Raw genomic sequence first — 21,109 nt, 5'->3', positions numbered from 1 at the left:
CTGTATACATACCCTATTGAAATGAAATGCAAACTATGTTGAAAGCAAACCATAATAATGCATCCAAACTGGGATCATTAAAGTGATGACACCACATGAAAATGTGGACATTCAACAGTGTTTCAGCGACTTCGCAGTTAACTTTGAGGATTTTATTTTAATTTTTAAAGGGCGACAGGAAGTTTGTCAAGGACAGCTTGCCCCTCGTGCAAATGACGTGACGGACTCTCAGACAAACGGAACGGACGTGGGCGGGAATTGATCTCCTTATTAAAACGTCAGTTGGAGATGCCGAGGGGACGTGAATTACAAAAGCGAGAACCAGAAAGGGGGACAGCGTAGCGGTGGGAGAGAGGATGCGTGTAAACGCCAGTGATTTTGGTTTATGTGAGAGAGGAGAAAATAGAGAGAGTGGGGAAGAGATATGGCAACAGATTGCATTTATAATTGCGAGTGAGATGGAGTGGAGGGAAAGAGATGAAATCCTCAGAGAACGGATCAGAAATAGGCAGTATAATGGCTTCCCGGGTCTCCGTGCACAGGGGGAACAAACAAAAGCTTGTTAGGCTGACAGACACACACACACACACACACACACACACGCGCGCACAAGCACACACGCACACACGCACAGAGACAGAGAGAAACGGGCGGCATTATTTTTGGGGGGGATCTGACACAAGCCAAAATAATTAGACAGCTTCCTCCCTCTTACCTGTGGGGGGATGTCTGCGGGTCCTATTGTAGCCCCCCTCCACGTTTGGAGCGCAGGCAGAGAAGGAGACGGTGAACGCCTGGGGAGGAGGCCTTTCTTTCATTTCTTTTTGTTCTTTCAAGAGTATAATAATGTGAGTTGATTAGATTCATGACTGTGAATTTCCAACTTGCTGGAAAAAGGCTGCGGAGCCTAATTAGTGAAACTTTCAGGGCTCGCAGATATTAATTTGGAACTTCACTGATGACTCCCATACTAGAGATTAGTATAATACAGGTATAATACTGTTCCTACTAGTATTACATGATGAACTAGTCGGGCCATTTTCAACCTGCAGCCCCCTAGTTGTCTGTGAGTGCAATGTCAGTAGCTTCTTAATCAGCTTTTTTAATAATTGCTAAGATTTTATTGAATATATTTATACTTTTCTAAGAATCAAGAAACCTTTTCACATTTTTTTTTATCTTGTTTTGTTGTATTATTCTTAACATTTGCAAAAAATGCATCACCACTGGGATAAAGCAATAGATAGCAACGTATGCAACAGTCCTGTCAGTACTACTGTACATGATTGATTAGCTACACCAATCAGCCACAACATTAAAACCAGTGACAGGTGAAGTGAATAACATTGATCATCTGGTTCCAATGGCACCTGTCAAGGGGTGGGATATATCAGGCAGCAAGTCAACAGTCAGTTCTTGAAGTTGATGTGTTGGAAGCAGCGTAAGGATCTGAGCCACTTTGACAAGGACCATCTCCAAAACCACAGGCCTTGTGGGGTGTTCCTGGTATGCAGTGGTTACTACCTACTACAAGTGCTCCAAGGAAGGACAACCGGTGAACCGGGGACAGGGTCATGGACGCCCAAGGCTCATTGATGCTCGTGGGGAGTGAAGTCTAGGCCATCTGGTTCAATCCCACAGAAGAGCTACTGTAGCACAACTTGGTGAAAAAGTTAATGCTGCTATGATAGAAAGGTGTCACAACACACAGTGCATCACAGCTTGATGTGTATGGGAGCGCTCAGAGTCTCCAAGCTGACCCCTGTCCACCGCCTACAATGGTCATGTGAGCGTCAGAACTGGACCATGGAGCAATGGAAGAAGGTGGCCTGCTCTGATGAATCACATTTTCTTCTCCATCATGTGGATGGACAGGGGCATGTGTGTTGTTAACCTGGGGAACAGATGGCACCAGGATGCACTCTGGAAGGCAAGCCGGCGGAGGCAGTGTGATGCTCTGCAATGATTTGCAGGGAAACTTTGGGTCCTGGCGTTCATGTGCATGTTACTTAGACACCTACCACCTACCTAAACATTGTTAGGCAGGTCAGAGCTGTTGGCGGCACAAGGGTGGCCGACACAATATTAGTCAGGTGGTTTAAATGTTGTGGCTGTTCGGTGTATACTAGGCTTTATACTCTACTAGTATTGTGTAACTCATCTCACTGAAAATAAAGTAAATTAGATCAATCTTGACACATGTGATGACTCTTTGTGGTAGGTTGTTTTTAGTCCCAAAGAAACCATAAACATGGTGTTGGACCTGGCAATTACTGGATGTACTGGATGTATAGAATTAACTGGATATGGTGGTGTTGAATAATACCGCAGCACATGTATTATAAATATCTTGAAGAGGGTTACTATGGCAGCAGACACTCTGAGTTCTGCCTCTGCAACTACTATGGAAGTATTGAAAGGGTTTGCTGAGAGTCTGAAATTAAAAAGGGAATATGGTGCGCTGAACCACCACCGAAAAAACAACCTTATGAGTGTTGCATTCGACTGACGGAAGGAGACAAACATCGCAGACACCAACGCATGCTGACATCTTGCAGGCTTCATCAAACTTTGAAGGGACTCGCGCCCGACAAACTGAGCTCCAGATGTAATGTTTGGGTTTTTATTTACACCCGTTGTGTAACTTAAAGTTAGACACAAGTTAGACACTATTCTGCAAACCAGTAAACTCATATTGAACACTATGCCTGTATACTGTGTGTGTGTATATATATGTATATATATATATTTGACTGGTTTACTTTTAGGTTTGTTTATCGTGTATCACCAATCCATCGACCTATTGTGTACCAGAACTATTCATTTCATGTGCAGTCCTTTCACTCCCTCTCTCTAATGTGACGTTTTATACTGTACAAGGCTGCACGAGCCGTGTGTCACATATGGTGAAGAAGGCTTATTGTACTTCCATACATCGTGTATCCATCTACACCGAAGGAAAACTATGAAAAAGTTATCAAAAGGCTCCATGCCGGTGGAGTCAACAGTTGAACCCCAAGGTGCATCCTTGTGGAAGCAGGGAAGGAGGTGGGTGTTTCATGAATATGTATTCAACCAGCCTGCTTGACCTCTTGCTTACAGATATGGCATGCTAAGTCGATTTTGTGTGTGTGTGTGTGTGTGTGTGTGTGTGTGTGCGCGCGCGCGCGCGTGCACGTGCACGTGCACGTGCGTGGGTGTGTGTCCATAGAAGACATTGAAGAAAGTAGCTGCTCTGGAGCCAAAAACATGTAAAAAAGAAAAAGAAAAAAATGAGAACATACAGGAACTCAGACCCACTCTATGATATGTTTCAGTGGAGATGCAACAGAACGAGTGCAACTCGAGGATTGCTAAGCCACATTCGCATTACAAATGAGGCCGGTTATGCAGGGAGGAAGAAACCAGTTAAATAGCATACAGTTGAAAAAAAACCCCCAATCAATCCAATTAACCGAAGACATGCACCACCACTGTCAAATCTCAGCCTCGATTGTGCATTCAACCGCAACTCCACCCACCGTGACCACGCAGCTCTGTGGTCTCAAAAAGCTTACTGTTTTAAAATTACTCCACTGATCAATGGCCTCAGCGGCTAGATTCCACCAGAAGCAATTTAGAATAACATGACGCGCCTTGTGAGTTATGGCCAAGGCGCGCTCCCACCTAAATGTGAAAGAGGATGGTGCATACACAATAAGTTGATTGATCGTGGCCAAAGGCGCACGCACGCACGTGCACGCACACAAGACGCAACTTCTGGAGAAAGAGACTTGCACGATATTCAACCCTTCATCACTTTTTCAGATGAATGTCATAAAAAAGATCTGGAGAAGAGGAGACAGGGAAACGTTGTGTTTTGAAGGGCAGAGGGGCAGGAACGACTGTTGAATGAATTTAGATACGAACATGCGATATTACACACTTGATGGTTTACCTCTCCCCCTGGCCTGCTTCAAGCCCGGTATTAAATTGTATTTCGTATACAACTTGTATCTGATATTTCTTTGGATGGGTTACAATTCTACCTGGCACTGAAATGCTTCTCTGTTACTCGATTTGAAATTTGATTTTTTTTTTTTCTCTTCCCTTCGCTCAAATGTGGTCTGCCATGCAATTTACTTTCATTCCTAATATTTATGCCCTCTAGAATTGACAATCGCACCCTTTTTTATCAGAAACCAGTTTCCCATCCATGACTTTCTGAAAAATGCATTATGGACAACCAGGATGCCAAAGTTTTCTTTACTTATGCATTAACTATTGTATGACAAGGAGTCTCTGGAGCAGAAAGCTGTTGAGGCCTTTCCTCAGAAGAATATTTTGCTTAGCACTGACTCTAATCACCTGGCGACTCTATGGCCTATATGTGTCTCCACTAATAATTCAGGCATGCTGGGTAATTATTTAAAATCCAAGCTTCTTGTTCTTTAAGATTACCCCGTGTCTCAAAATACCAGTGCTTATGCGTTGGTATTCTGACATTATATTTACACCCTCGACCAGCTATAACACAGCAAGGTTGATTGGTGTAAAAAACGCAGTACTGCCATTAGCAGACCAAGTACATACTAAGGATTTAGCCAGCAGAGAGAAAATTTTGGATTTACTGGCAGGCAAAGCGTGATCAATCAATACATCTATTATCTATTAACTACAGTATTTACGTGGGAGCAGAGTAGTGGAATACTGACTAAGACTTTGCACTCCCCATTTGGAGGGTCATCGTAAGGACGATTTTCCCGAGTTTTCCAAATTGCACAAGGGGGTTAGTATATATTTTTGAGCTGCTGACTAGCTTTGTAGCATACTCTGCTTTTAATTGATACTATGTATGGATCGATGTGTGCTGTCTGTCTGAAGACTTACTATGAGCAAATTAACTGCTAGACTACGCCCCCTTACTGTTGATCGACTCATTGGGGTAATACATATTTTTTCTGAATAAGTCATCTGTAATGGAGCCTATTATTTTGAAAAATGGCATTTGGAGTTTCATTTCAAAATAAAAATGTATGAAACGCAGCAGTATTCTTGGGAAAACCGCTATTATGAAATTTTTATCATAAGTGGAATATTTTCATTGAATATTTTTAACATTTGTTAAATATTATTTTGTATTATATTTCTATATATATTTTTATATGTTATGTATGCAATGTCATATGTTTTGTAAGTTGCATTATTTAATTGTTTAATATTGTATTAATTTATCAACTTAATCTTGAGTTATCTTAGTCCTCCATTTTGCAATCCAAATTGCAATATGTAAAATGACGACTGCTGGGTGTCTGGTAGGTGATAGGGGTGGACTAGAGCAAGATGACCAGCGGCGGTGGAAAGAGACATTCAAAGGGTGGACAGGGGTAGGGGGAGATGAAAGCACCAAGAGGGGAAAGACCAAAAGTGGAAGATAGAGAAATAAAAAGGCATTGAACAGATGGGGAAAAAATAGATTAATTTGAAAAAGAGAGCTATGTAAAATAGAAAGGGGAGTCGGCAGGGGAAGCAAGGCCAAATACCTCTTCGTGGGAATGCAGTAAGTATGAGGGTGAGAAAGAGGATGGGAGACTGTTGGTCAAAAGCAGCATGGTGGGAAAATGGAAGGATGGCAGATTAAAATACACGTCATTTTTGCCTTCCTCCAGATCATAGCAATTGCAATTCTGCTCTCATAGATCCTGTGTGAGTAATATCATCTACACACATCGAAAAATAATGAGCCGTAACCATCCATGAACAGAAATCCATGGATGCGCTCCTCCTCCCCTCGTGCCCAAACTCTCCAACCTGCAGCCGGCCAAGAAGGAGAATCTGGAATAGCAGCGTTGCTTTAGTGTTGGATCAATAGTTGATTCACACAGGATCGTTTTTCCCACCAGCTGTTGAATCATTTAGGCCAGGGCCTTCTCTGGGGAGATTCAGTCAGAGGAGCGCAGCAAGCGTGCAGGCTGCCAGGGAGGCTCAGGATCATCACCAAATTTCCAATGGCACGGACTGTGTCTTGTTATGGTTAAAACCCAACTCTGTTGCCGGATTGTCTGACTTAAGTAAATATCCTAGCCTCCTGAACGTGTATCATAATTATGTCAAATTATAAATGATATGTCTGTAATTCTATGGAAATTATATGTCTGGTGTTAACACGGTGTTAGGCTGGGTTGCCATGTCCTGAATTGTTCCCGGGGATTGAGACGGAAGGGTACGTTTACAATCTTCTTAAAATCAAGAAGAAAACAAATTCCAAGGGAAGTACGAATATTATCTGAGGTTCAGACCTTTGAAGCTTCTATTTTGCTGTTGAAGTGGTGGTGGTTTTTTGAGGATTGTTTTACTTTAAAATGAGAATAACACAGAATAATTATTTATTACTTGTTAATTGTGATGAAAAATCTTAGCTCAAAATTGTCTACGAGCCATATATCGTCATCGAAAGAGCCATAATTGGCTAATAGGTTCCCGACCCCTGTCCTGGAGGGATCGATAATGTGAAAAAAGAAAAAAATCTCCTGTTTTCACCGTGGCATGAAAGCCGGTTCCCAGCAGCGCCGCGGCGTTCCTGCCGACCGCCCCTGCGAAACAGAAACGGTTTCATTGAATTCCATCAGGATGGGCGTGGCGTAGCGGCCGCATTTCCAGCCAGAAAAACCTGCATCCAAAAAAGCCGCAGTGACAGGTGATGTCGATGTTCACATCACGCTGCTCCATCCCTCAGCCTTAGAGTCATTAAGTTCCTATTACTCTGTCACAAGCGCTCGGGGCAGACGCTTCCACCGCCGCCTTGCTGGTGCACATTCACACGGTTGGATCACTTTCTGTGCACCTGTCCCATTTATGTGGCAGTTGAGGTTTTGTTTTTCTCTAGGAAACACAGTGTCCGTCTTATCTCAGAATCAGGCATCAAAGAAGAAGAAGGATTGAGCTACGGGGTAGCTGTGGAACTTACAGCCAAATGTAGGTATGAACCAATGTATGCCCTCAAATAAATAATTTACCACCAGTGAAGTATACAGCGCATTGTGAAGTTGATAGAGCTTCAATAGAGCCATCGTGGAAATGGGTTTCGGACAAAGTGTGTTTGTTTTTCTCAAAGCTATAAATACTCAGCAGCAGCCCCGTGCAGAGACCTTGGAACAAGATTTTAAAAGTTTTTGCAACCTACATACAAACTACATGTAATGTTTTTTTTAATTTATAGTGGAATATTTAATCCAATATAATATTCATAAGTGTGTTTTGATTATTGTATAAACCCATGAAAATAAGAATCATGCTTTTGTCACCTTATAATGAGCCGTTTGTATCTACATGGGTGCGGGTACGCTTCACGGAGGCCGCCATCCTGCACCGCCATGTTTCTACAGTAGCCTAGAATGGACAAACCAAACACCGGCTCTAGAGAGGGCCACGAGTTTCGTGACCACTGTCTCTGTGTCTCTGCCATGGAGGCCGCCATGTTGCACCGCCATGGGAAGGCATACATACATACAATACATACATACATACATACAATACATACATACATACATACATACATGCATACATCCATACATACATACAATACATACATACATACATACAATACATACATACATACATACATGCATGCATACATCCATACATACATACAATACATACATACATACATACATACATGCATACATCCATACATACATACAGACGTACACACATTACATACAATACAAACATACAATAAATTCATACGTACATACGTACATACATACATACATAGTCATTTTGCTGGGGAGCTCCTGGAATCTGTTCCAGCAAAATACTTCTTGGAGCTCCTGCGTCTACATGTAGCTCGTCTCAGTGTTTTGTGGACAAACACGACCTAATTACACAGAAGTTTCCTGAAAACCGTACAAGCTTTACCTCAGTGAGTTAAACTGACTCACAGTGAGAACTGGACCACGGTTTTGACTCCAGACTTCACACATCTAACCCAAATCCTTGTTGTTAGACAGTGTTAGGGGGTTGGAGTCTAAAGGGAATCGAGTCATTTGATGTAGATGAGCAGAGCATCCTCCTGCAGATGGACACGTTTGGGATGCAACTTTAATGGTGACCATTAAAGTTGACATCCCAAACGTGTCCATGTCGAGAGAAACCGGTGAAGGTCATCTCAGAGCAGTCGGAACCAACAGGACGCCGTGGTGTGACGGGTTCAGACGCTGCCGTGACAGGTTCAAGTCTCGACTCTTCTGTCCAGGTCACCGCTGCTTTAATCAGATGGTCGGAGGAGACGACAGCTCCTGATAAGACTCGGTGGCTCGAAGAGTTAAGGTGTTGGGTGAGAGCTTCAAGGTCATGGACTTGAGGGTTCGGTTCCAAGTGAGCTTTTAAAGCCAGCAGCCCGAGCGCGTGTTTGAGAGCATCTGACACATACTGTTAAAAAAAAATACATATTATTATTACAGTGAGTCTTCATACAGCGTAGAGCGAACAGTCTGCAAAACTAGAATATTATTAATAATATTAATATACATCTAATTCAAACTTGTTTATATCAAAACATCAGTAACATAAACAAGTTTAAATATAAATATTGAAAATAAATAATATGAGATCATGTATGGTACATCTGGGTTGAGGGGGAAACATTTCAACCAGTTTTGGGTTTTTTCTATACACTTTCCTGTGGGTGAGAGACATAGACGGAGAGAGAATATGAGCTTTCTGAGAGTGAACGCAAAACAAACCTTATGGAGGAAAGTTTTTACAGTGGACTCTCCAAAAACTTTTTCTCTCTCTTCCGACGTCTCTGTCGATGTCGATCACCCGTAGGAAAGTGACAGTAAAGTTATATATTTTTACAGTGCATTAAAAAAAACAAGCCCAAAACTTTATCCAAATGTGACGTACATGACCCCATTTATTTTCACTGTTTGTATTGAAAACAGCTGTTTTGATTGCATTGAATATTTTTGAATAGTTCATGATTTATATTAATGCTTCATTATAGATCTAAGACTAATGCTTGTTTGGCAATATATTGGCAATATATTTATATATTGTCTGGAATTTTATCATTATATTGTGATATGCTGTTTTTAAGTCTGCATTAGAGGAAATAAATGTCATTTTATGAACTTCATAGAATGTTCTAAAGAATGCTTCAACCTCATTAGAACAATTTTAAATATAAAATATTCAAAATATATTTAATTTCTAAATTACTAATGATTGCTTCTCAAATAGTGATTGTGTGAAAAACCACCTCAAACTCCACCTGGACCCTGCTGCACTGACCTGTCTCTCTCTGTACCTCGTGAGGATCTGTTTCCCCTTCACTTTCTAACTTACTTTCCTGTTCAAAAGAATACGAATAAAAACTCTATGCCTTCTCTACTGGTGCTGCTTGTTCCAAGAGAAGGTTTGGTTGTGACTGTGACAAAATGTACTAACTGTCGGTTGCTTTGAACAAAAGCATCTGATCGATCACATAATGTAATGTGATCATAATGTAATGTGATGTAGGCATCCCCGGAAGAGCCTCACATAATCGATATTGAGGTATTCAACCAAATTATTTTCTATGTTTTAAACACAAAGTATCAATAAATCACATTTTTAACTTATGGCAATATCTATGATTAAATATTGTATATGTAATTATATAAATATTAATGAATAGGCTTATTACTGAAGAGCTCATAAATGTATTTATAGTTTACCTACCTACTCTGTCCACGTTTCTTTAGCACTACAGTCGTGACTTGCCTTTTTAAAACCAATTCCACCAATGAAGACTCGTTTGGACTCGATTAATGAGGACTCGTTCAGAAGGAGTACCTCATGAATATTCATACTGTATCTCGCCCAGAAAATTAATCTGCTCATCAGGACTTTCTTCATTTTCCTACAGGCGAAATTGAGTGAGTTAGTCTGGAATATGAGTCTCATTAAAACACAATGATTGCTCTGTTATTCCCCCGTCGTGATTATATAAAATAATGTCGGAAAAGGAGTTCTTTCAGAATGTTTTCCGAATTCAATGTAATTAAAAAAGGCTTTATTGGCACGGGGAAACATACATTTACATTGCCAAAGCAAATGAAAAACAAAAACTAAAAATGCAATTAAAATACAGAAATGTAAGTTTGTGAAAACATGTTTCAGTCAAGAGTATAAATGAGTGAAGGTTACCGCCAGAAAACAGCTGAATGTAACCAGTGCTGGTAGGATAGATATACAGTTAAGTGAGGGTAACCATGAAAATACAATTTTAACTTTGCAGTTAAAAGCTAAATGAAGATAACCTAGTATCGAAAAATGTTAACGTGAATGTTAATAATGTTAAAAAACTAAAAGTCTATTCAGATAAGGGGAGATATATATACAGGGAAGGATATGGACAAAAATGCAGAATCTCTCTTTCTCTGTATGAGATCCCTGCGTTTTGACCAAAGATAAGGCGTGTTTGGAAAGCAGGCAATTTTGGAAAATCTCAGGGTTTTGTCAGCAACAGCTTGGTCTGTTTGTAGGATAGTTTTCAGTCTAGATGTATACAGCCGTTCCCAATAACATCTCGATGACCATTCATGGTGATGAGATAAAAATAATAAATGAAACGGCGCCTGATAAAGAGAACGCAATGGATATGGAGGGGCAAAGGGGCAGGTGCTCGGGCACACCACCTGTGCCTCCACCTCGGAGCTTTGTTAAGTTCTCCGTCTGATAAAATCCATCAACTCACAAAGACGGCTGTAAAAAAATCATTGGGGTCATGAAGTATCCCCATCCATTCTGTGAGAAAAATTGAAAAGAAAGCCTAATCGGCCGGGGAGGGGAGCAAATCAATTACACACAAACCCACCCACCCACCCACCCACCCACACACACACACACACACACACACACACACACACACACACACACACACACACACACACACACACACACACACACACACACACACACACACACACACACACACACACACACATCCATCACTTCAGGCAAATGGTGCCACATTTCCTCTTCAAAACTGATCATTCCTGCTCTGGGCCTTGTTGTGTGTGTGTGTGTGTGTGTGTGTGTGTGTGTGTGTGTGTGTGTGTGTGTGTGTGTGTGTGTGTGCGCGCGCGCATGCGTGTGCGTGTGCGTGTGTTCAAAACGCAATATCAAAATATTGTTTCAATAAATGTTTACCCATCACAAATAAGAGATGAATTGGACCTAAAAACAGTGGGATCTCAGAAGGGCAACAATTACAAATGACGAGTTTTGATGGATTTCCAGGTTTTATTTTGTTTCGCCGTTTCTGTGTGTCGAGTGGATTCCCTTGGATTTTCAAGGCAGGAGTGGCACTCCTGTAATCTGGGGCTTATCCAAAACGAGGGGAGGTGACACTGGAAGGCTCTCAGCCCCACGGACGGACGGCGGGAGTCGCAGCCTCTCGCGACGGAATGAAGAAAAGAGAGAGAGCAAGAGAAAGAGGGGGTTAACAGAAACGTCACACCGATTTCCGAGGTTCATCGCTGACGACTGTGGGCTTTGTCGTCCCGTGGTCCTCGCCCTCTCTGCCTCGGGCGGACAGACAGTAGGACGGACACAAACAGCGCCTGAGATGCCAAGCCGGTGACACCCGACGGCTACAGACCAAAGTCCCGGCCCTAGAGACGGCGACGACAGCGGACGCTCCAGGAGATTGTCAGGCTTCACTTTACTTATGTTCAGCCTTTGTCTCTCGCAGCCTAACAAGCGACATGTAGTTTTAACACGGATCCTCACAGTGAAAAACTTAGGGGACAGTGAGATGCCAGCTCGATGGAAAAGTGCAAGGACTTGACAATAAGACAGCTTATTCTCAGGAACAGAGCCGACAGTGCATATAATAGCAATTTGCACAGTTCCTGTCAGGTTTTAAGGGGATTATGTGGTGTGGGGGCTGAGTGGAAAAAGTAAAAACCAGCGCCCTGGTAATATCCTGCTTCCACTTTGACCAGAAAAAAGTGAAAAAATGTTTTCCTTGGTTTCTATACCATTTTCGCCGAGGTACAGCACCAAAATGCTAATAGTGCTGACATAGTTATTCATTTATTATGGGAAAGTAAATAAGCTTCTGTGATGAAATCTCTCACAGGGAATACAAAGAGGGAATACAAAATACTAACCTCTCCTGACATCAGCAAACTCAATCATTCCAGCGTGTTTTATTCACACATTAGAAATTCTGTCACGGTGCGACCACCAAGAGCTTTCAAACAGGACTATTTTGTCTTAAAAAAGCCACAGGCACAAATAGGCATGAGAGAATGAGACAATAGAACAATTATAATGATAATGATGATGATGATGATAATAATAATAATAATAATAATAAGAAGAAGAAGAAGAAGAAGAAGAAGAAGAAGAAGAAGAACAATATAAATACACCAACTCTAGGCTCCAAGTAAATCCAGAGGTTTTTATTTTTATTATCATTATTATTATTATTATTTATTTATTTATTTTTCTGTCAGATGCTCATCCGATGTCAAACACTCCACCTCCAAGGTCAAAATGGTAAATTGCGCCCACTCGGCTGAGTGCAGCACTATCAAAGCAGTGACCCTCACCAGACATCAGTCATTTAGCCAGTCTAGGGGAAGAGATTGCTCCACAGGGTGGAAACAAAAATCTCCAAATATTCACGTTTGGCAGAAGCACACACTTTTTCACACCCTGGCGGAGGTGCCGGTGTGGTTTTGTTTTGCATTTACACACTTCGCCCTCAGTTCCACATCGCCTTTTAGCTCCTTGTCCAAATGCACTGTTTGCCTCCTCAACATGGTATATACTTAATCATGTCTTGGACAGGAAAGCGTACTGCATGTTTTTAATTGGGGTCCTCTCTCTCTCTCTCTCTTTCTTTCTCTCTCTCTCTCTCTCATTCTCCCCTCTCTCTCTCTCTCTCTCTCTCTCTCTCTCTCTCTCTCCCTCTCCCTCTCCCTCTCCCTCTCTCCCTCCCTCTGTCTGTCTCTGGCAGAGATAGAGGGATAGACAAAGAGAAGAGCGCGCGAGAGAGGGCTAGTGAGACAGAAATAATGAGAAAAAACCAGGAGAGATGAAAATAAAAAAACACACACAAGTGAGCAGAGAGGCCTTCAGTGCCTGTCAGGGGTTGAAGTTCAGTCTGAAAACAAGACGTTCGAGCTGCCGACACCGAGTCATAGAACACTGACGTGGCGGGATCAAAAAGGCAAAATGAAATTGGAAAGTAGTATCTGTCTTCTGGAGGTGAACGTGTGTGTGTGTGTGTGTGTGTGTGTGTGTGTGTGTGTGTGTAACTACAGACTCAGATCACTCAGCGGCGCGGGGATGAGGAGGAACTCTGAGCTTTGACCACACAGCTGAGAGCGCTCTACTCCACTCTTTACTTCCCCTGAAATCCCCCTCCCTCCACCTCCTCACTGGCGTTGTTTACTCTCGCTATCTTTTCTCACTAATTGCAGGGAGGCCCTGCCGTCTCTGTCGTCCTTCCTCTGTCTGTCACTCTCATTTGAGGAAGATGGTGAAGATTATTCCCCTTCATCAATGCCTGTCATTTCCTGGCTGATTGGTTTAGGTTTTGTTTTTTTTGTTTTTTTTTGTCAGAAACAATAATTATAAATAAATGTGGTCTTTTCACTGACCCCGCCCGCCTCCCCCTCAGCGCCGCCTCCCTTTTCTTTCCCTCTCCTCGTTCCCAATTCCCCCAGAGGTCAAACGCACGCTGACGACAGGCTGCTTGCCCATTCGAAAGCTTCCAGGAAGCCCTGTTTGTGAGGATTCTAATCACAGCCAATTACTGTGTGTGAGTGCGTGCACACTAACTCTAGGTGTGTGCACGTGTGTCTGCCTGTTTTCCGGGACGAGGGCCAGGGGGGTCCAGGGGGGGTCCGGGGGGGTCCAGGGGGGGCCGGGGATATAATATATGTGGCATATTCCAGACATAATTCAGAGGCATAATAAAAACTAGCAAATAATGACTCATTTATAATTTTTAAGTGAACATCGAAATCTGGGATTTTGTGTTTTAAACGAGCAGTTTTATTTGGCACAAAGTTTGCCAACGGCAAGCATATTTATGAAGCATGAATGGAAGCAGCAATTTGAAAAATGGGTCAAATATGTTCCATGCCATCATCAAGAACTGCCAAAATAGAACATTCAATCTGGACAGAAGGACGTGTGCGGTCAGACGGTCAGTCAGTAACACTGAAAACTTCTAATTGCCTTTTAAACATAAAAGTGACCTTCAGAAGAGAAAATAAGCAGATTTTTACGACCAAAAAGTCCTAAAACTTTTCAACGTTTTCACTGTGTTGTTGTTGTTGTTGTTGTGTTGCCGTTTCCTCCGACCCTGACTGCAACTGCAACAAAAATTTGAACTACATGTTTAACTTAACTACCAGGAGTAAAACCACGCCGGGCCCGGCATGACCACCGTAAAGCACCGCCCGCCAGTGGCCCGTTCCGTAGATTCTGTGAATATTTTCAGATGCGCGGTAATTATTTCTCAGTATGCGCGGCTGAGCTCTTGTTCCGTGCGCCATATGCTTCAGATGGTAAAGCCACTTTGATGATGTCTGTGGAGCATTGTCGCGCCACATGCAAACAAAGCCAGCGAGGCGCCATGCGAGTGAGGGAGAAGGGGAAACTCAGGGAGAGGAGCGGTGCGGTGCAGCGCTGCTCTACGTCTCCCAAGGGCTTTTCCACACTCTCTGCAATGCTTTCATATCTGTCCTAGATCCATGAAGGAACCACTCAGATTGTAGCAAGCACTGCTTTCATAGGCATAAATTTGTAAGCTAATTCAGACCAACCCGGCATTTAACTTGGGAATTTAATCAAAGCGCTATGTACTGTGCTAGTGTTCCGTCGGGAAGCAAATCTCGGGTCCCCACACCCCTGATGAGGACCGGGCTTGACATATTTGAAGGTAGAGGATTTAGTCCAACCAAGAATCTCTCATCATTACTATTCCATTATTACTACAGACCACCAATTAAACCGGCGATGAATGAAATCTAGAGGCTTCAAGATTCATCTTCACCTCATCGAGGCCTATGGATTAGCTGTCAATCGGGAGAGAGGTGCAGGGCACGTCGGGTTTAATTGGTTCTTTCTCTGCTACGTTCAATCCGTTTGCACTTTAACCCGGCGCTCGCCGACAGGAAGAGTTCACCCCTGTCCGACGGCGGGTTGTCCATCAGCCGCCGTCTTCCTCAGTCTGAAGCAACTCGCGCGACAAATCAAGAATTGTTCTCGGAAAATACACTAAAACATGCCGCACATCCTGTACCGCTTTTCCAAACCATTTTAAAAACCATCTGCAAACAGGGTACGAACTAAAAGATCAGCGGGAAAACCTTTATTGGGGCTGGATGTTTGAGGGATATTTCCCGCTAAATAAAAGTGTTCTTATCAAGTCAATTACTGGAATTCGGGCATAAGTATTCTAGTGTATCCCTGCCATTAGACACACACACACACACACACACGCACACACACGCACACGCACACACACACACACACACACACACACACACGCACACGCACATGCACAGCAACAAGCCAATCAAAGACCTATTATTGCTTGATATTGCTTCAGATAAGTGTATGTTGTCAAAATAAAGGGGGCGTGGCTCGTGACAGGAGTGAAATACTATCAACATTGAGGGTTTTTTGGGGTGGGTTGTGGTGGTGGTGGTGGTGAGTGGGGGGTATGTGCATGAGAATGGTAGAGTCCTAGAGAACAGCCAGCAGGGACTGTGTTCAATCAAGCACTGTGAATAGATCCCCCCCGACCTGTTTGTGGGACTGGAAACCAGCTTTTGTGTCAGAGTTTGCGTCTTAAATGAATGATTTCAATTTAACAGAAGGATTTAACCTTATTGATTTCCACACCAGGGATTCGGGTGGACGGAGGTTGGTGGATTTTACAAGTAGGCCACCGAGAGGTGGGGCGGTGACTCACTAGGCTCACAGACACATTCCACGTTTCTCCATCGCTGCTCCTCTTATTCCCACATTGCATCCTCACCGAAAATAAAAGAGAAAATTTTTAGATTCGGAACAGTTTTTTATTTATTCATGCTTATTACTGTAGCTCTGCCTACTAGCTGCCCTACATCCTGCATGCTCTACATGATCTGTGCTTCTATTTGCAGAGGAATCATTCCATTCCTGTTTTAACTCCATTGAAATTCTTGTTTTTTTGTGATAAAACAGGAAAGATCTGCAGTACTCAAAATTATGTGACGATGTTGCTTTTGTCGCAATAACAGATAGCACCATGTGGTGATGTCAAAACCCCCCTGAAGAATCTTTTTTTTTTCCTTTTTGATAGAACAGTGGCCTGGAGCTGTCTTCTTTTCTCTTTTTTGGGGGAGTTTTCAGAGATCTTTCCACTCGTATCTCCACTCCTCTTTCTGCTTCATGTAGTGAAACTGAGTCTGTGTCTCTCTCACTCTCACGCTTCATCACAGAATAGTGCACGATGACACACACACACACACACACACACACACACAGACAAACACACGCACACACACATATGTGTGTGGGATGCTGAAAGGGACACGCCACTGAAAACTTTCAGGATTAGTCAAATCATTTCCGTGAACTGTGCCTGATTGCATATGACCGAGGCATGAAATGCCAGAGTCCCCATTTTGATGCAGCCAAATTCTTGCAGAAGCAGGCTGCCTGTGATTAGCATAGCATGGACATATCCCTCATTTCCTCTGTCTTAACGCTGGCTTCAGGTCATCTCGAACCATCCATTAAAACTATTGGGAGGGCGGGTGGGAAACATTCATTCAGCAAATAATAATAATATGTTTTAGAAAAATCCCCCCTTCCTCGCTTGGTCTCAGTTGCTACATCTGAGCAGAGCAATGTGGGAGTGAGCCTCTCTGATTGTCAGGGCAAGGTCTATCAATAATGCACACACAGCTTGTTAGAGCTCAAACTCTGCTCCAGCGGCTAAAACACAGCATCAAAAGGGTGTGTGTGCATGTGTGTGTGTGTGTGTGTGTGTGTGTGTGTGTGTGTGTGTGTGTGTGTGTGTGTGCATGCATAAATATTTGTGTATGCAGTGTGTGTGGGCGCGCTAGTGTGTGTGTGTGTGTGTGTGTGTGTGTGTGTGTGTGTGTGTGTGTGTGTGTGTGTGTGTGTGTGTGTGTGTGTGTGTGTTACCGAGGGAGGAAAGGCATTGAAAGCGAAGCCTTGACAGTAAAAAAAAGAAAAAAGAAAAAAAACTCCCTCGCAGCGGAGGGGTAGACTGTGTTTCACTTTTGAGAGAACTTTTTTATTTTTCTTTTCTGAAGCACTTCCTGAAAGGGAAATACCTCTGTACCGATGGGCGATGGACAATGGGGTCAAGGTCACAAGCGCCGTGTGAATGTGATGTAAACCTTTAAATCTTTAACATCCAGTGCTTTGTAAAGAAGGCAGGAGGGAGAGAGGGAGGGAGATAAGTGAGGGAGGGAAGGAGGGGAGGGGGAGGGGGAGGGGGAGGGAGGGAGGTTTACCATCCTCCACCACCTCTATTGAAAGCATCCGTTGACGGTGTGAGGTGAGATGGGCTGGAGCAGCTCTGAAAATACTGACTGATGTGGAGAGAGGAAGTCGGATGGTGAGGTCACTGATGATCGTTGAATATGAAGAGGCTGCGCGAGGACGCGATATAGACAAAGTCAAATATCACGACAAGTTTGGACGGACACCTCGATATCGATAATTTGGCGATATTTTGAGGATGACCATTTGGTCATCACCATTTGGCGATATATTAAAATGTTCTCTTTAAGGCTGCAGATGTTCTGCAGCCTTAAAGAGAACATTTTAATATATCGCAATATTACAATATACGAAAATTCCAGGTGATATCTAGTCTCATATCATGATATCAATATTCTACTCTTTTTGATGCACTATTTTATAATTGGCATTAATGACATTTTTTAATATATATGTTAAAATACATTTTAATGTGAACAGTTATATTCATTTGGATTCCGAAACATATATCATTGTGTATTGAGATTGTGTGATTTTATGCATTCAATCCTGCATAGTCCTTCAATATCAGTGCAATGCAGACAATCGAATTTACAATTTGGTATTATTTTCTACTGGATCTATTTCTATATGCATCCAAGATAAGCCGGGTTATTTAGCTGACATGCATTTAATGTAAGTTTACATGCAAACCATCTCAGAATCACAAGGCGCCTTCAGAATTATACAGTTTGTCATTTGACACAAATTCATATTGAGTAACCTATAATTTAGAATCCTACTATTTTTTGGTCTGCCCACCACACCGCGTGGCATCTCTCTGTGTCACACCTTGCATTCCGAATGTGGGAACGGCAACAACGTTTGAACGGCAGCTCTTTCCGTCCCCACCCCAAAATCAAGCCTAATACAAGCACCATTCAGCACAAAACTTCTGCCGCGCGCTGATTTCCACGATCCGAGATTTCCACGATCTCACCTTTAACTTTTTTTTTGAATTATTATTATTATTATTATTATTTTTGTATCAGGACATAATCAAAGGAAACACGCTTTCATAATAAAAATGGATGAAACAAAACTGTCAACAAGGTGGCGGCAGCCCGAACTTTTCGTTATAATAACGTTTTACTGTGTTTTTCTAACTTTCCTATGAAGCATTCCGTCACGCTCTCCGTGTGACTCACCTGCAGGAGACGGTGATTTCCACTTTGGTCGCGGGGATATTCCCCGTGATGGGGTCGAACTCGTACACGGACGACATGTCCTCCAGCTTGTCCATGACGTCCCCCTCCATCGGCTCCAGATCAGAGACCGGGCGGCCCCTGGTCCGACCGGGTGAGCCGGCCAGCTCACTGATCTGGGATCGGGTGGCGGAGGGAAAAGGGGCAGCCAAGAAAGCCCCGAAACACCGGGATGCTGTTCTTCTGGCGGCAGGCGGAGAAGGAGGAGGTGGAGGAGCAGCAGGAGGAGGAGGAGAAGCGCTCCTGTGCGTGCGGCGGCGGCGGCGGCGGCGGCGGCGGCAGGAGGAGGAGGAGGAGGAGGAGGAGGCGCGTCCGCGGGCTCAGACCAGAGATGCGCACTGGGCTGAGGAGGTGAGAGTAAAGTGCTGCCTGTCTGCTCGGTCACTGGAGGCAGAGTGGGAGAGGAAAAAACACGATCCCACCCCCACGCCATCACCGTGCATTCCACAGCCAGCGCGGAGCCATTCCCTGGATAACACACACCGGGCAGCACACGCTTTTCACTGATAGTCACATGGATTTTGTCTGTGCTCCCTTCGAAATATTCAATAATGAAGGGTTGTTGTTGTTTTTTTTTTAGAATCACACTTTTTTTTTGTCGGTCTCTTTTTTTTTATATTTATTTATTTTTATTTTTTTTCAAAAACGTGCCAAAATGTTATTTAAAGCCAACGATCGTGTCTGCGGGGTTTCAGCGTCAGGCTGGCGGACAGCTCCTCCTGGACGCCGAACGGTTCAGCACCAGGGGGGTGGACAGCTCGGACAGAGAGACCACCCGCACCCCAATATCAGAGGAGTTCCATTCGGTTTTCTAATTAACATCATCGTGACCAGATTAAATTAATTTATATTTATGAAAACGGAACAGTTCTGCAGACATTATAATAATAATAATTGTCACTCTCGCCAATTGGGCTGAGGGGAATGAGATAGATGCATAACATTTCATCCTTAACAACCGCTCTCCAACCCCATATGAAATACCCACATGCCTAATCAGACAAAATCAATAGCATTCAAAGGGCGTGAGCCATAACCCTGACGCTGACACTAGAAGCATTTAATTAAGAATCACCATTTTACTGCTCTCACAGGTGCTAATGCACTTAACGCATAACAGACGCATGCAGGGAGCGGTGACTGGAGAATTTTGGCTTCTGCATTCCTCGCATCCCAGCTGTCCTTCCTCCAGCAGGTAGCCCGGGGACCCATGTCGCGGTCAGGCACAGGACAGGAAAGCGTACTGCATGTTTTTAATTTTTGGTCCTCTCTCTCTCTCTCTCTCTCTCCCTCTCTCCCAGTATAAGCGTCCAGTTGCCTCAGGAAAGGAATTCATCTAATCTTCACAAAATATAAAAAAAAAAAAATCTGAAAACCCTGATGTTGTCAGTCGCTTTGTTTATTACAAGAACAAAGACACTATCTCTGAAATCCCTCCTCTTGTTCATTACATTCACTCTCACTCTTGCTTTCTCTTATCTTCATTTTTCCCTCCCTCTCAACCACACACACACACACACACACATACACATACACACACACACACACAATATGGATGTACAGGCAGTTATTTTCAGAGTAAGCACTAAATAGAGCACCTTGCGTCTCAATTCTGCAAATCGATTTATACCAGGACCGGAAAGGCTTCTTCCCACGCAGCCCTCGAGCTAAATGTGTACACACACACACACACACACACACAAGCTGTGTCAAAACATCCGCACAAATGTGAACATATACATGCAAACCCTCTTTTCACAGATGCCATTGGAGTACGCATAGACCGCACATAGAGAGAGTGGCACCTTCCCTGCCAGTGTGACTCACGTCTCATGGTTGTTAGTGTGGGGGCGAGTGGGGTGCTGCAGATGTCCCAATGAGTGGGTTGACACGATCAGGGCAAGCGGGCAAGAGGACGGGGAGAAATATGACCTTTTCTGCTGCTATTGTTTCTTGAAAGATGACGTCCGTGCGTGTCCACTATCTGAGAATCCAAAACACTGTGTTTTTCGATCATCCCCACTGGTTATTATATTAGGTTATTAAGTATGACACAAGAACATCTAAAGTTTTTAACATGTAACAGCAAGGGCTAAGGGCTTTTGCTTAAGTTGGTATTCATTCACGTCAGAACTAGTAAGACCTGGATGGAGTAACCGACAAAAGGGAACACTGTTTGGTCTCTGAAGTTTATATAACAGAAAAATTACCTTAAAATCGTGGAAATTCACATTGATTAAGAAAGTGAGGCATACAAAATAAGCAATTCAAGCAATTTTCCCATGCAGCCCATCAGAGGAACTGGAGGCTGCCAGACCCATTCCGGTAATACATATACAGTACGTGACCGT

At 43.2% G+C, this 21,109-nt stretch overlaps 1 protein-coding gene across 2 annotated transcripts in view; it reads right to left on the bottom strand.

Moving 5' to 3' along the window:
* cpne5b (copine Vb) overlaps positions 1-18,811 on the bottom strand; it is a gene marked incomplete at both ends in the record, with an annotated part of 123,435 nt that extends 104,624 nt beyond the window's left edge. For both annotated transcript variants that reach the window (XM_080000308.1, XM_080000307.1), the window contains one exon: positions 18,702-18,811. In XM_080000308.1, coding sequence (XP_079856434.1) covers positions 18,702-18,811 — 110 coding nt within the window. The remainder of the gene's footprint in view (positions 1-18,701) is intronic.
* Positions 18,812-21,109: the final 2,298 nt, after the last annotated feature.

The sequence above is a fragment of the Zeus faber genome (assembly GCF_960531495.2).
Source record: "Zeus faber genome assembly, chromosome: 5".
Taxonomy (NCBI): Eukaryota; Metazoa; Chordata; class Actinopteri; order Zeiformes; family Zeidae; genus Zeus; species Zeus faber.
The sequence above is the reverse complement of the archived record's forward strand: the minus strand, read 5'-3'. Positions and strand labels throughout refer to the sequence as shown.